Source organism: Bos indicus, chromosome 3, assembly GCF_029378745.1.
Source record: "Bos indicus isolate NIAB-ARS_2022 breed Sahiwal x Tharparkar chromosome 3, NIAB-ARS_B.indTharparkar_mat_pri_1.0, whole genome shotgun sequence".
Classification (NCBI taxonomy): Eukaryota; Metazoa; Chordata; class Mammalia; order Artiodactyla; family Bovidae; genus Bos; species Bos indicus.
Window position 1 is genome coordinate 9,572,344 of NC_091762.1, and position 15,256 is coordinate 9,587,599.

The 15,256-nt window shown below is 52.9% G+C and overlaps 2 protein-coding genes and 1 long non-coding RNA gene across 8 annotated transcripts in view; 2 read left to right on the forward strand and 1 right to left on the reverse strand.

Moving 5' to 3' along the window:
* Positions 1-1,987, forward strand: part of DCAF8 (DDB1 and CUL4 associated factor 8) — a 40,920-nt gene extending 38,933 nt beyond the window's left edge. For 5 of the 6 annotated variants that reach the window (XM_019988095.2, XM_019988087.2, XM_019988079.2 and 2 more), the window contains one exon: positions 7-1,987. In XM_019988095.2, coding sequence (XP_019843654.1) covers positions 7-123 — 117 coding nt within the window. In that variant the 3' untranslated portion in view covers positions 124-1,987. The remainder of the gene's footprint in view (positions 1-6) is intronic. The other variant, XR_011565129.1, reaches the window with a different exon arrangement.
* A 348-nt stretch (positions 1,988-2,335) lies between these two features.
* Positions 2,336-13,248, reverse strand: PEA15 (proliferation and apoptosis adaptor protein 15). The gene is made up of 4 exons (XM_019988135.2): positions 13,093-13,248; positions 6,036-6,209; positions 4,536-4,691; positions 2,336-4,390 (listed from the first exon to the last, which is right to left on the reverse strand). Exons 2-4 carry the CDS (start codon positions 6,205-6,207, stop codon positions 4,326-4,328), a joined length of 393 nt encoding a protein of 130 aa, XP_019843694.1. The 5' UTR covers positions 6,208-6,209; positions 13,093-13,248; the 3' UTR covers positions 2,336-4,325.
* Positions 13,249-13,357: 109 nt separating this feature from the next.
* Positions 13,358-15,256, forward strand: part of LOC109578711 (uncharacterized) — a 39,509-nt gene continuing 37,610 nt past the window's right edge. The window contains exons 1-3 of the long non-coding RNA XR_011565152.1: positions 13,358-13,522; positions 14,055-14,210; positions 14,386-14,489. This is a non-coding gene — a long non-coding RNA (uncharacterized lncRNA). The remainder of the gene's footprint in view (positions 13,523-14,054; positions 14,211-14,385; positions 14,490-15,256) is intronic.

The window sequence follows — 15,256 nt, forward strand, 5'->3', positions numbered from 1 at the left end:
CTACAGCGCTGGCGAGAACCTGGGGTTGGGGCCACAGACGCCGACTCTGATGAGTCTCCCAGCTCCTCAGACACATCGGACGAGGAGGAGGGTCCTGACCGGGTGCAGTGCATGCCATCCTGAGGCCTCATACCCAGGAGGGGTGGGCTGGGGCTGCCAACCCAATCCTGCCTGGGCAGCCCTTTCCTGTGCCAGGCCCTAACATTCAGCAGAAACGCACTTTGGACTTTTTTGCTTTAGATTTAAAAAAAAAAAAAAAAGACATCCCAGGAGGACAAGCCAGAGGGGAGTGAACCTACAGAGAGTGTCTAGGAGTGGGAGTTGAGCCCTGGAATGGGGCTCCATGGAGAGGTGCATAGGACTCAGCAGAAATGGCTTCTCCCCAAACCCTTTTTGGGGGGGAAGGGAGAGCCTATTTTATTAACTGGTTTGGGGTAGGGAATGGGGTTTCCTTTTCTTTGGTCTCCCTTGTTTCTTGGGTGGCGGGTGGGGGGATAACTGGCTGTTCAGTACCGAGGGGCCAGACTGGGGGTGGTAGAAATGCCACACTCTCTTTGGTTTAGGTTTTTGACTTTATTTTCTTTTATTTTTTAAAAGTCTATGACAGTTGCGTTGTTTTTCTCCGCCCGCCTGCCCCCCACCCCCGAGCAACCCCATCCCAGGATCCTGTCTTTCTGGGAAGTCTTTTTAATACGAGTCCCTAACCATCCTACACTCTTCACTTTCCTTTCCACCCCATTCATTCTCTGAACTTATCACAGTGTTTTGCACTTGATTATGTATCCTTCACTTTCTTCTTTATCCCATCATCCCCTCAGTAGGTCTGGTGAGGGAGGTTGGGGGGAGGTGGGAGGAGGGGCAGAAGTGGAAGCATAGGAAGGATGTTACCTCTTCTCTTACTTTAAAAAAAAAAGTTGTTTGGTGGCAGCAATCTCCCTGTCCCTATCACTGTTAGAGGCCTAATTTTATATCTATAAATATATTAAAAAGCAACTCAAAATTGGATGTATCCCGTTAACATTATTGTCAAAGTTTAAATACCTATATATTCTCTATGACTGCAATAAAGGGACTTCCAGGAGAGAGTGAGTGAAAGTAATGGTATGGAGGTGTCACCTGGGGTCAGCCTACCCTCTGTGCATGGCCATTGGAGATTGGGGCTTAACTCTTTAGGTTTCCTGGAGGCTCAGGAATGGAAGGATTCTGCCCTTCCATGCTTTCCCACCATGGTTTCAGGGTTGAGGAAAACTCCTTTCAGCTTTTTGCCCCAGATATCCTACCTCTCCTTAAATCTTGTAAGGGTTCTTAGGATGGCTCTTCTAGCCAGAGACTGGCTTATCTTTAAAACTTGACTGAACTATGACTTCAGGAAGGGTCCTGCCACTGCAGACCATTTCTCCTAGTACCGTGTGTGATAGAAGACACACTCACTCTGACCTTTATCTGCTTGATTCTTTAAGCTATCCAGCTTCACACCAGCTCCCTTCCTAATGGAAGAGTATAGGGAAAGACCTCCTGTGTTTGACTTTCTACCTTGTCCACCTTCCCATATCTTGGGATTGAAGGACAAGGCATTAATCTAAGGAGTGATTAAGGTGGCTGGGGCTCAGACATCTGTTGTGTCAGTGGTCAATAAATAGGAAAGTCCCAGTTGAATTCTTGCCCTTAAATGCTTTTGCTGCTATTTGTTTGTTCCCAGCTAGGAATTCTGCATCCTGGGACAGTCAGATTCCACTAGAACAGGCCAGGAAGGAAGGGAAGAGTGAAAGGATGGAATTCCCAGACACTCCTTCCTCCTGTCCCTTTTCCTAGCAGCTCTCAGACCAGATGTTAGCTGCTACACTTCCTTCCAGAGGTAGGGAATGTGTGGTGGCTGTGAGTGGTCTGTGTTCTTATTGCTGGTAGGGTGATGGAGTGGGCTGAAACCATGCACTCTGGAATTTGTTGTGTATTTTCTCTCAGTAAAGCTTTTTTTTGTTTTTCCTGACTGCTGCTCTATGTGTGATATGTGAGCCATTCACTTGTGATGGTCTATTTTTGCTCCTTTCAGTATGGTGCCTGACCTTAGTTTTACAATTTTAGGAAGTCCAGCTTGGTATATCCATGTTTCCAACAGTTGGGCTCCAGCTGGAGACTGTGTAAGTGGAACAGGCCTCACAGTTCAGTGATACTTCGAAGATGAGGGAAGGGAGAGATACTACTTAGGGATATTTTCCTGACCTCTGTTCCAGGCTGCAGTTAAGGATTTGGGGGTAAATTTTGCTCTCCCTCCCTTCCCAGTCATCCAAAGTCTCCAAAATCTTGGTCACTCACAGAAATTCTAAAATCAGTTAGGTACAGTACAATCAATCACCTTTATTCCAGGGTTAGAACAAGGCCGTGCACACTGCAGACAGAGGAGCAGAGAATGGGGCAGTCTCACAGCAGTATGGGGGTAGGAGGGCAGGTTAGTCTTTTTAGATTATTTTGCCTTACAGAGAAATTTACTACACTCCGCTGAAAATGAACCCTGTCTCCTTTCTCTCATCTCATCCTCTCCTCTCTTCAAAGGAAGCCTCGCTTTGAAGAGCCTCTTTATTCCCCGCTTCTCTCTCTCTCTGACTCCATCTCACGTAACGTATCCTGGCTTGGAAGGACAATTCATGCTCATTTTCCACCTCCCAATTCTACAAGTATCTCTCTCTCCTTGAGGGAGAAAGCCAGACAGGGCTGGGGAAACTTGGGAAGGTCCTTTAAGGCAAAACTGTGGAGTACTCGAGGTGTATGTTTTAAGGCAGGTGTCCGCAGCAGTGGCCAGAGGGGACGGGCTGGGCTGGGCTGGGCTGGTAGAGGGTGCTCTCCAGCCAGTCTGGCTTCTTCCCTCTCCAACAGCCAGCCCTTCCCTCCCACTGAAGTTTTGTTCCCAACATCCCAAAAGCTCCCCACCTCACTTAAACTCTCTAAATAGTCTCTTGAGATTGCATGTGAAATTAAAGTTTAAAAAAGTTTTCTTTTTCGACTATATAGCAATTTGACTCTGCCACTCCCTTCACTGTGGCATTCTCCTTCCACCCCCGCCCGGGCCTTGACAATAAGTTAATGCTAGACACCACAGAAAAAGGGTACACATGGCAGTGCGGGTTTAATATACATATATGTAGAATATATATGTACACACAGTTAGCACGGTCAGGGTGGGGAGGGCTCACTCGGGACAGGCAGGAGGCTGGGGTCACTGTACTCTAGTGATTTGGCTAGGAGGCGTTCACAAGCCCAAGGTGCCAGGATATTGAGGGAGAGGGGTTACCAAGCCCCCTCCTGGACTGAATTGGGGATCAGTGCAACGGAAACACTGGAGTTAGCTTCTTCCCTTCTTTCTACCTTGGGGGAGGGGCTTCTAGACCACGGAGAGAGGGAACGTTGCCTGCAATAACCACGTTGGGACTCTGTAGGTGGAAACAGGACTGGAATTAAAACCTAAGGATTTCTATTCTAGGAACTCCCAAGGCTAGTATGTGCAACAGTCTGAGTAGGAATAAAGGAGTAGAAAAGAGGACTCCTCTCTGCCTTCATCCCCTCAGGCTCAGTGGTGGGGGTCGGTCTGTTCCCAGCATTGTCTCTCCAGAGGTGGGGGATGGGGCTGGAATCTAGTGCTGGGTTCTCATGGGGTTTGAACTTGGGGGCCGGGAAAGGATCCAGTGATCTCTCTCTTCAGGTCCCTGGCTCACACCCACCCTAGGCCTATGAAAGGGGAGCAAAAGGGGACCTGCTGGTGCCCAGGCCCTCTAACCTGAGGAACAGTCGGAAACAGGACTCCTCAGCCAGTCCAGCATTGGGGTACAAACACAAACTCTGGCTTCTCTTTGCCCCTGCCAGGTGGGGGTTGGGTGGCTTCTTCATCTTTCCTCTCACTGCTTTTCATTAGATTCACCCAACTCTCCCATGCCTTACTCTTGCCTTGCCTCCTCAATGTAGGAAAACACAGGTCCTTTCTGCTCCCACACTTGGAGGTGGGGGAAGAGTGGAGGAAAGGGAAGTAAGAGAATGTGTCTATTTCTATTTGCATAGAAATAGCCCCCAACTCCCCCTGGAGTGGGGAAACTGAGCCCCACCACCACCCCCAGCCCCTGACCCCCATCCCCTCACAAGGAGGAGGAACTAGATGAGCTAGACATGTAGACAGACAGCCAGAGCGTGCGCACACGCACACACACGCGCACAGTAAGGGGTTAGGACCAGGTTAGTAAGTGGGTAGATGGGGGAGGGCTGCCCTTGCCCCTCCCCTGCAGGATGGGGAAAGAGTAGTCTGATGAAGGTCCAACCTTCCTCCTCTTCCTCCCCCTTGCTCAGGCTTTCTTCGGTGGAGGAGCCAATTTGATGATCTCTTCCTCAGAGGGCTGCCGGATAATGTCTGAGGGCAAAAAGGCACATGTCCAGGGACAGAAGTCATGGGAGACAGCAGACAGGCTAACAGAGCCTCTGTCCTCCCCAAATTCAAGTATTGCACAGGTAGTCCGTGGGGGGCAGAGGTGCACATTCAAGGCATGGCCTCTTACCTTTGTACTTCTTGGCACTGGGGATACGGGTTAGCTTGGTGTCCAGCTCATCTTCCTCAGAGATCTTCAGAACACGGGTTCTGTAGTCAACCACCATAGTGAGGAGGTCAGGACGGCGGGAGATCTCAAAGATGTGCTCGATATAAGAGAGGTTGTCTAGAGGAAGGCAGGAGACAGGGTCAGAGCTAGACTGTAGCTGTCAGCTTCCCCTACACTACTGGACTGGGCTTCAAGAACGGAGACTGAGCGCTTCCACCAGAAGAGTGAGGCCTCCCTGGAAGATGAGGGGTAACTAAGCCAGGAACAGAAAGCCAGGGCGAAAAACAGTACAGAGGACTGACTATTCCCGGGAAGGACAGATCATTAATCAGTTAAGTTTCAAGATTACAGATTTAGAATGTGAGATTTAGGTGAAATACCAGGTTCCACACGGGAGGGGAGGGGAGCAGAGAAAATGAACTGGCCTTCCAAATACCCATCATCCACCCTGTCCCTCTTCCACTTTTCCTCCAAGTAAGCATCAGAATGGGGGCTTTGCTGGTTGGTGGCTCAGTGGTAAAGAATCCGCCTGCCAATGCAGGAGACTCGGGTTCGATCCCTGGACTTGGAAGATCCCAGAGAAGGAAATGGCAAACTCCTTGCAGTATTCTTGCCTGGGAAATCCCAGAGACAGAGGATATGACTTAGCGACAAAACCACAACATGCCTCAGAATTTCCACGCAGCCCAAGTGGGACTGAAAGGGTGGGATCTGAGACAACCTGGGAGAGATTTCTGGGCCTAGTGAGAGGGGTAATTGTGAACAAGAAGGTACGGGCAGGACCAGAGGGATGGTGTGAATTGGCCAGTTCTGGGAGACTGCCGAGGCCTTCTTGCCTGGCTCCTCGCCTCCACTGCAGTAGTCTCCTGAGTGCAGCATGTCCTCCTTCAGCCTCCCTATACTCCACGCTACAGGTTCATCTCTGAAAGGGCCCTCAGGTCACTGACCTCACCTATCAAATGCTGCATCACTCAAGGCCCTCCACAGCACAGTCTCAACTCACCTTTCCAGCCACTTCTAAACATACTGTGTCCCTCTGCCTAGCAGGGCTTCCTTTGGACCCTACCTTTGAAATCCCTCTTGCCCTTCAGGGCCATCTTAAACACCAGTTCCTCCCCAAAGCCCTTTCCAGGGCAGTGGTCTCTAAAAGTAGACAAGAAAATGATAGAACTTGTGGTTTTAAACTTTTATCGCTTTTAACTTTAATGTTCTATTATATATGTGATAGTAGCACAGCACAGTAGGATCTGAGTAACATCTACTGAATTAATATTTTTACTGACAAGGGAACCATGAAGAATGTAAAGACCACTGCCCTAGAGCCAGTCTCCTCTCCTCGAGCATTCCTGTCATCCTGCCTTGTCAGAGAGGAGGTCTTTGTACAGGAGGTCTGATTTCTACTTGCTGCATGAGCTGAGCCTGAGAGGCTGATGGCCAGATGCCTGTGGCCCCCTCCCCCACCTTTGTCCAGCTTGTTGTGGCTCTCCAGGAAGCTAAACCAGGCACTGCCAGTAGTGATCTCCTCACTCTTCTCACTGGGGATGTCCTCCTTGCAGGCTGACTTGAGCTGCTCCAGATCTTCAAGGGTAATGTTGTTGGTCAGGTCCTGGAGGAGGGTCCCGTACTCGGCCATGACTGGAGTTGGGGGAACAAGGAGACAGGACGCTGAACTTGAGCTTCAGGATCTGGTTCACTCACTGGCACTGCCCACTTCCTCAGCCCTGCCAGGCATGTGCCCAGAACTCAGGCTGGGGAGGCCAGGGCTGGAGGGAGAAAAGGAAGACCCCAAGGAGATAGGAGCAGACAGGAAGTAACTGGAAAGCTAGGGACCAGGCTCAAGTCTAGAGTGAAAAATCACACCTCCTTCTCCCACCATCTTTTTTCTTCCTTTTCCTCCCTGTAACAGTAACCCTGGCAACGGCTCCCTGACTGAGGAGGCGGTTACCATAGCAACCTGCTCCTGACTTTCTCACCCAGATTGCCCCACCCACCTGCAACCCCTCCCCCTGTCAAAAAACAAAACACTCCAAAACTACCACCAGGGAAAGGCTTGCTGTGGCAGTAAGAAGCTAAAAAAAAGGGGCTGGGGTTGTTTGGGGGGGCTCATGTTCTAGCTCCTATTCTTTTCCAGAAGCAAATGGGGTCCCTCAGTTCAACTCCCCACTACCCCACTAGTGACTCATTTTTGGATAGATGCCTAGCTGCCTCGTCTAATGGTCCCCTGGCCCCTCTGTGCTCAGCCCTGTATTCAGTCATCGGGGTGGGGGTGGGGAGGGTAAAGCAATGGGCCACAGCCCCACCTTTGTAGAGCCCATTTTCTCCCTTGATGGCTGCCAGACCTCCACACAACCCTCTCTCCTAGCCTTTGTGCTATGCCTACAGCCCCCGCGCCCAAGAATACCAAGCGGCTGGCTCTGGCCCCCTGCCCAGTTCTCAGGCTGGCTGGGTGGCAGGGGGAAGGGGTTCAGATGCTGCTTTGGGAAAGTCTGGCAGGAAGGGGGCTGCCACTTATGCTTCCATCAACATCCGGCTGGCACTACCTTCAATATGACCTCCCCAAAGCTGGGAAGGCTGGATCTCATTTAGGCCTTCACCCCATGCCCCTTTCATGATTCTTGGGTGAAAAGGGAGAGGACATCAAAGACCCTCCTTCCACTAAGACAGGGACTATGGCTAAGACAGAAGAAAGGCCAGACCTTAGAATGAACTTTCTGGATTTGATAAAATATACAACTCTAGTGGTAGGTTTTTAAAAAGGGGATTTTTCCCCCCTAGAACTGTATTTCTTTTGTAATTAGAAAAGTAAAGCATTTACAAAAATAAGTTATGCCGTAAACAGTCTGTAGCTAGACCAAGGGGTGGAGCAAGGAGGGAGATGACCTTGTACGAAACTGCCCACAAATCTCCAAGAATGGGCTAGAAATACTGCAGAAAGGGGCTGGCTGACACAGCCCATTTCCTTATTTCTGTTTATGTGAAGGAAAGCTGAGGTGGAGAAGCATGGCCACCATATAGTAAGGGGTGTGGACCCAGCAGGCCCCATTCCCAGCCCCCTGCTTGGACCAGAACAAACAAGCCTCCCTTGGTGGCAGGCACCGTGACACAAACACACAATAAGCCAGGCGGCAGGGCCAGCATGACCCCCAGAGAAGCAGGCACTTGCATGCATGCTCACTTGCACACCCAGGTGCAACCAGACAGAAGGGCCCAGCGGTGGCCCTGCCAGGCTGGGCCAGGAGCAGCGCTCTCCGACTGTCAGCACCAGGACCGTCTCCGCCCTGAAATCTAGGTCACAGCAGCAGGCTCTGGAGCTCAGCCTCAGCCCCCGCCCCCGGCACTGATAATCCAAGGACAGGAGGGGGGGTACAGAGACAAGGGAATGACGGTGACAGGGTTCAGAGACGGGGATAAGAATGAAGGGGGGTATGAAAAGAGCAGAAAGGAAAAGGGCAGCGTGGGCGGGAGGCCCTCAAGAAGACTGCCCCCACTGAGGAGACTCTGAGACCAAGCCCTCAGCTCAAAAATGGGACAGACTTTAGGATCATGGTGCCCTGCTTTCACATGGAAGAAGAGTTTGTAAATGAGAGATACACTGGGAGGAGGGAGTGTGTGCGTGTGTGTAGCTCCTGGGAGGGAGGTGGGTGGGGGTGTGTGTGTGTGTGTGTGTGTGTATAGCTCCTGGGAGGGAGGGGGGGGATGTGTGTGTGTGGGGGGGGGCGGTTCCTGGGAGGGAGGGGTGTGTGCGTAGCTCCTGGGAGGGAGGAGGGAGTGTGTATAGTTCCTGGGAGGGGGAGGGCGTTTGTGTGTGTGTAGCTCCTGGGAGGGAGGTGTGTGTGTGTGTGTGTGTGTGTGTGTGTGTGGCTCCTGGGAGGGAGGTGGGTGTGTGTGTGTGGGGGGGTGTGTGTGTGTGTGTGTGTGTAGCTCCTGGGAGGAAGGTGTGTGTGTGTGTGTGTAGCTCCTGGGAGGGAGGTGTGTGTGTGTGTGTGTGTGTGTAGCTCCTGGGAGGGAGGTGTGTGTGTGTGTGTGTGTGTGTGTGTGTGTGTGTAGCTCCTGGGAGGGAGGTGTGTGTGTGTGTGTGTGTGTGTGTGTGTGTGTGTGTGTAGCTCCTGGGTGGGGGGAGAGGGGGGTGTGTGTGTAGCTCCTGGGAGGGAGGTGTAGGTGGGTGTGGGTGTGGGTGTGTAGCTCCTGGGAGGGAGGGTGTGTGTGTGTGTCTGTGTGTGTGTCTGTGTGTGTGTAGCTCCTGGGAGGGAGGTGTAGGTGGGTGTGGGTGGGTGTGTGTGTGTAGCTCCTGGGAGGGAGGTGTGTGTGTGGGGGGGGGGGCGGGGTTCCTGGGAGGGAGCGGGGTGTGTGTGTGTGTGTGTTTGTGTATAGCTCCTGGGAGAGAGGTATGTCTGTGTGTGTGTGTGTAGTTCCTGGGAGGGAGGAGGGAGTGTGTATAGGGGGGAAGGGAGTTTGTGTGTGTGTGTAGCTCCTGGGAGGGAGGGGTGTGTGTGTGTGTGTGTGTGTGTGTGTGTGTGTGTGTGTGTGTGTGTGTGTGTGTGGTGTGTGTAGCTCCTGGGAGGGAGGTGTGTGTGTGTGTGTGGTGTGTGTGTGGCTCCTGGAAGGGAGGAGGGAGTGTGTGTGTGTGCAGATTTACAGGGGAGGTAGGTGGGAAGGGATTAATGTGTATTAAGCCTGGGGGCGGCAGGTTAGGACCTTTCTGTGAGAGTGGAATGGATGTGAGGAGGCCCCTAAGAGAAATGGGGTGGGAAGGTATGTGCACCAGAACCCTGTGTGGGTGCTGCTCTGAGTGTGGGCACAGGCGCAGGGAGGAGGTGGTGCTGCTATCTGTGGGTGTGTGTGGATGTTCTGGTAACGGATATGTATGTGCCAACATTGGATGAGTGGTTCTGAGTGTATGTGGTCTAGTGTGTGTGTGTGTGTGTCTGACCAGCTGAGAGTATGTGAAAGCAGGCAGATAATCACAAGCTTACATCCAGAGAAAAGAGGAAGGGTAAGAGGGGGCCTACAGTACGGAGGAAGCAAACTGGGGTTGGGAGAGGGAAGAGACTGAGGCTGCAAATGAGGAATCCTGCGGCGGCGGCGAAGGGGACAGGGAGCACAGAGTCCACAATGAGAAGGCTGCAGCCCTGAGCTCAGCGGTTACCATGGCAACCTCAGTTCTGGTCCCCCCGAGTTGTCAGGACAATGACACCACTGGATGGGAGGGATGTGAAGAATGGTGAGTAAGAAGAGACAGAAAGGATAGGGGAAAGGCCCCGTGAGGGAGCTGGGCAAGGCAGCCTGGTTGCCTGCCTCCCTGCAGACAGCCATCTGCCCAGGCCTGGGTGTGGCAGCAGGTGCAACAGTAGGGAAGTGTGGGGGGAGTTTCCTTACTTGGTTCTCAAGTCTCCCTGGTCAACCATTATTCAGTGGTAGTCTGGCCATGATGGGTGCGCCTTGGCAGAAGCTTGGCTCCACTCTCCATGTTGCTTTTCTCACCCAAGATTCAGAATTCCAAAGGGCCTATAGAGAATTCTCCTGTCCCCATAGCTCAGAAAGTCCTCCTGATCTCTGGAACAGGGCAGAGGCTGCCCAGGGAACACCAGGCGGCCTGGGTGGAGGCCATTCTTGGGACAGGATACTCAGGCAGGAACCGGGAACCGGAGCTGAGGCTGCCAGGAAGTCAGTCCCCTTCCCTCCCAGATCATTCTGTGCTCTGCTCACCGCTTCCTCACACCTTCCTTCCTGCCTCCCTCTCCTCCTCAGCTGGCTGCAGGTGGGGCCCTGACAAAAGTCAAACCAACTGAGGATGCTGAGGGAGAGGAGCAAGAGGTAAGGGTTAGATTCTGACCTTCTAGGATGGTAGTGGTTGGGAACATGACAGGTGGGTGCTCCATGGGCACTGGGGAGGGAGAGGCAGGCCCTGGGGGCACTTGGAGAAGTCTGGCAAATTGGGGTAAAACGTCCTTTGGAGGAGGTGGCAGCACCCCAAGAATTTCTATGCATTTGGACGTTAATTCATGATCATCCCCACTCCCTAGCATTTGGTTCCAAATCCTCAGTAAATTTAAGAAGCCTTGGGATTAGGGGCTGCTCCCCCTCCCTCCCTCACATCTGCTGCAGCTGCCTAAGCTGAGGGGAGCTGCAAGGACCTGGAGATCCCTGCAGCAGGCAGAAGGGGGCTTGTAGGCACTCGTGTCTGTCAGTCCTACTGCCTGGGCTTGAGAGGGTGGTAATCACCGCAAAGCAGAGGGCTGGGGTGGGAAAGTGCCAGGTGAAGTCTGATCTGGGCCCCAAATTCAAGCAGTCCTGCAGTCCATCCCTAATTATCCCTTTACAGTCATACACAACTGACTTCTCCCTTTAGCTTCTATTCAACTTTTTGTGGGGCGCAGGGGATGCATTTATATCTATAAAGTAGGAAGAAGAGGATTCTAAGACTCCAGAGCCAGCCTCGGAATGAGGGGGTGAGGTAGGACACCTCAACCTCCCAATGTTCAGTGCAAGAAGCAAAATGGGTTACGCCTGAGTACAGAGACAAGGGGTGAAGCTTCTAGCCCTTAGACTAAGAGAAGAAAGCCTGGACCCAAGATGAGAGCAAGAGGAGATACCAGGCATTGGATCAGGCAGGGCAGGAGAGAGGGAGTGGGGCTGTGCTATTCTCTAATCATCTGGTTCTATCTCTTTCTATTTGTATTTCTCTCCCATCTCTATCTCTTCCTCATCTATTACCTCTGTCCCTGGTCTTTAAATGGGCTTTCATCCTATCCTACCTGGTGGTAGCCAAGAATACCTTAGTATTCCTGGGTTCTGTGACTTGGTGTCCTCATTTTAATACACAGAGCTACTGTACTATTATAGCTATACTAGGAAGGAGTGAGTGTCCCTGCTATAAAGAAAATAAGTTTGCACACAGGTTAGTGATGTCTGCCACTGCACAGTGGGTGACACTGTTAAGAGAGTGAGGGGATGGCACGACAGGGTGTAACTGGTCCTATACGTGCATGACAGTACATGCACACATGATGGGCACAGGTGTCAGGGAAGTGAGGAAGTAGGCAACCAGGGCAGCCAGCAGCCTAGGGCATCTCTGGCAATTTCCCCAATGGAGTGTTTAACCACAAAGGGAAGAGCAATTAAAGCTAATCGCTCTGACAGCCTGGAGGCCAGACACACAGGGAAACAAAACATACAGATTCAGCATGTTTCCCCTAACTCCCAGTGGTCCCACCACCACCCTGCTTTCATCCTCCCTAATTTTTGGGCCTCCGTAATCCATTCCCCAGCACTCTCCCCGCTCTTCTGACCATCTCTGACTCTCACTTCCTTCCTCTCCCAGTTCCCTGACTGTATCTCTGTCCCTGTGTCCCTCTCTCGATGTTGTCTGCCTGTCACACACATTCCCCTCATTCTCTCTCTCTGACTTGGGCTCCATCCTTGGCTGACTCATACTCATTTCTTCTTTTTCTCCCTCTCCCTTTCTTCCACCCCCTCCTCCATCCCTTGGCCACTCAGAAGCCCAGAAGCCAGCCACTCCCAGCACCCTAAGCTCCAAATGGACCCAGCAAGAGAGGCCACCAGCAGCCCCTACCCTCACTACTCACCCAGTTTCAAAGTAGCAGCCTCACTCACCCTCAAGATCCTGTCTCCCTGTCCTGGAATGCGACCAGGATTTTCTACCATTTTTTTTTTTCACTGTTTTAAAGAGGGGCAATCCGAAACCTAGGGCTGGGAGAAAATACCCAGAAAATCAGGGTGGACTTCAGCTGTCCTGTTAAACTGATATTCTTCCAGGAGACTCGCACATGGGAGGCAGTGGGGATGAGGTGGGGGCTTGGATGCCCAAGTGCAGGGCTGGCTGTTTGTGATTTGCTGTGTGCAGTTGATGTGTGTAAGAGTCACATGCGTGTGTGTCACCGTGTGTGTTGGCGTGTCTCTTGTAGGTGTGTGTGTGTCCCTGACAGTTTTGACACGGATTATATGAAATTAATAGGTTTTACGTTAGCTACTCCACTCCTCTACACCCTCCAGCTCCCGATTCCTTCCCTCTGGACTAGCTTTCGACAACCCCACCTCTTCCCAGGTGCAGAGACTGGATGAAGGCACGTGGTGCCAGCTGCCGGGTTTAAGCCCTCGGAGTAGGGGCGGCTGCTGGCGGAACTGAGGCAGGGCTGGGCAGGGAGACCGCCAGCCGAGGCGAGTCCGAAGCCAGAGAAGGGGAGGGAGGGGCGGGAGCTGGCGGCCCCGTAGAGTCGGCTGGGCGGGAAGCAGGCTGCATCCCAATCCCCAGGCCCCGGTCCGACTCCCACACTGCCGTTCATCGTGGAACGGGCGGCCGGAGCCACGCCGCCTCCAGTACGCACTCAGCGCTCGAGCACACCAACAGAGACGAAGCCCGTGGGGCCTGACATGGAGCGAACCCGTCCGGGGCCCCCACGCTCCGCATCTGCCCCCAGGCGTCCCGGATCGACGCCCCTCCAAGCCCAGACCGCAGATCCTCCCCTCCCCGCGACACGTCCCCGCGCGGCCCTCTCACCGCCTCCGGGGCTGAGCGCTCGGGGAGCGGGCACTCTGGCGTCCCCGGTTCCTGAGCAGCGTCTGGAGCCTCCTCCTCGGCTCCCACCGCCGCCGCCGCCGCTTCTGCCGCCGCCGCCGCCGCCTCTTCCGCCCGCGGAGCCTGAGCCCGAGCCCGGCGCCGCCTCACCCCACCCGGCCGGCCCGTGATGTCAGAGCCGGGGAGGGGCGGGGGGCGGGGAGGGGCGGGAGAGGGGGAGGGGAGGCAGGAGGGGGCTGGGGTTCTGGAAGACTCGGGATGGGGGCAGAAGTAAGGGAGGACTGGACTAGTGACGTTCCTTTTCCCCTAAGCAGCGAACCCCCATTCTCAGATTTAATTATTCCCAAAGGAACACACACCTCCCCTTAGACCTTTCGGTGACCACAGTGGCTGGGACCCTGGACGGCAAAGAGTAAGTTAGAGTTTGGAAGGCCTTTGGCCTCTGGATCCTTTTAGCTGCTTGACTCTGTGTTTGAAAAAACCTTTTTCTTCCCTTTATGGGTCAGGGGAGCCGTAGTAAATGACCACTCAGATTTATCCACCTTGAAGGTGGGAGAGGGGGGAGGAGTGGAGTCCAGAAGCAAAGTGGGGGCTTTCTTCGCCTGTCCTGGAGTTACAGATCTTCTCTCTCCAGGATGATGCCGGCCTCCCCCTTGTGTTCCTCTCACCTTTCCCAAATATACCACCCTCCAGCCTTCCCCCTCCCCCCTGCATCGTGATGTAATTTTATTTTCTGGGGAGAAAAAGAGCAGCAATGAGCTCAGCATGCAAATATAGACAACTTGCAGAGCCGTGCTTCCCTCTGTCTCTTTGCCTTACCCCTCTGCCCAGGCCCAGCATGGCAGCTCTCACTTCCCTCGACCCTAGGGACTTTCCTCCCTCAGATTCTCAGGCAGACTGCAAGAGGGAAGGAAGAAGTTAGAAAAGCCTGTTTTCCTCTCCAGCCTGAAGGGTTTCTCCTCAACTCTGGCAGAGCCTGCTGATGAGGTCTGAGCCCCATCAGTGTCTGTGTCACCTCCGGGAATGCCCCGGCTTCACCTCAGTACCAGCCTCGGTTCCTTCACCTGGCTTCCAGCAGGGGACCCCTCAGGAAGCCTCAGGTGAGCCCCTCCTTTCTTGAGACTACACTTCCCCTAGAAGAGGCTCAGGCTGGCTGCTTCGGGCCTCACAGCCCTTCTCTCTGCTATGGCATCCTCTCCCCAGGGTGCCCTGTCACTGCCCCTGTGATAGTAACATATTCTAATTTGCTTTTGCATATGTCTCCTTTGTTCTAAGTTGTAGGGCCAAAACCTGTTTTGTTGACCCACCTCTGAGACTCAGAAAAACTGAATGATTTGTCTACAGTCAGTGAAAGATCCAGGTCTTTCAGAGGCAGCCAGGTAAGGGGACTCGGGCTTCATGCTGGCTCTGCTCCTCTCTTGGGCAGGTTGCCTCAGAGCCTCAGTGTCCTTGTGCGTAAGATGGGAACACTGATGTCTGTCTCACAGGGTTCTTGTGAGATTTAGAAATTGTAAGTCCCTAGTGACTCGCACAGATAGATGCTTAAAACATGGGAGCTATCATTCAGTCTGGGGCTTTCCACTGACCTATGCTAGAGAGTGGGTTCTGCAGTGTTTTTGTATCGGCCTAGTGCCCGCACCATGTATTAAACATTTATTAGCTGGGTACATGGAGAAGGCAATTGCACCCCACTTTGCCTGGAAAATCCCATGGATGGAGGAGCCTGGTAGGCTGCAGTCCATGGGGTCGCTGAGGATCAGACACGACTGAGCGACTTCACTTTCACTTTTCACTTTCACGCATTGGAGAAGGAAATGGCAACCCACTCCAGTGTTCTTGCCTGGAGAATCCCAGGGACGGGGGAGCCTGGTGGGCTGCCATCTATGGGGTCGCACAGAGTTGGACACAACTGAAGTGACTTAGCGGTAGCAGTAGCAGATGGGTACAAGTTGGATGAATAGGTGGTTTCTACTTTATGCTTCTGCCGCCATCTCCAGGAAGACTTCCTGGATTTGTCTGTGGAGGGTGAAAACTTCTCTCACCTTAGGTCTCCTTCATCCATGCTCAGACATCCTCTTAAGTTGTCCAGCAATGCCTTTATACTCAGACTATGAAAACTGTAACATCCGTTAGTTATGGGCTTGTT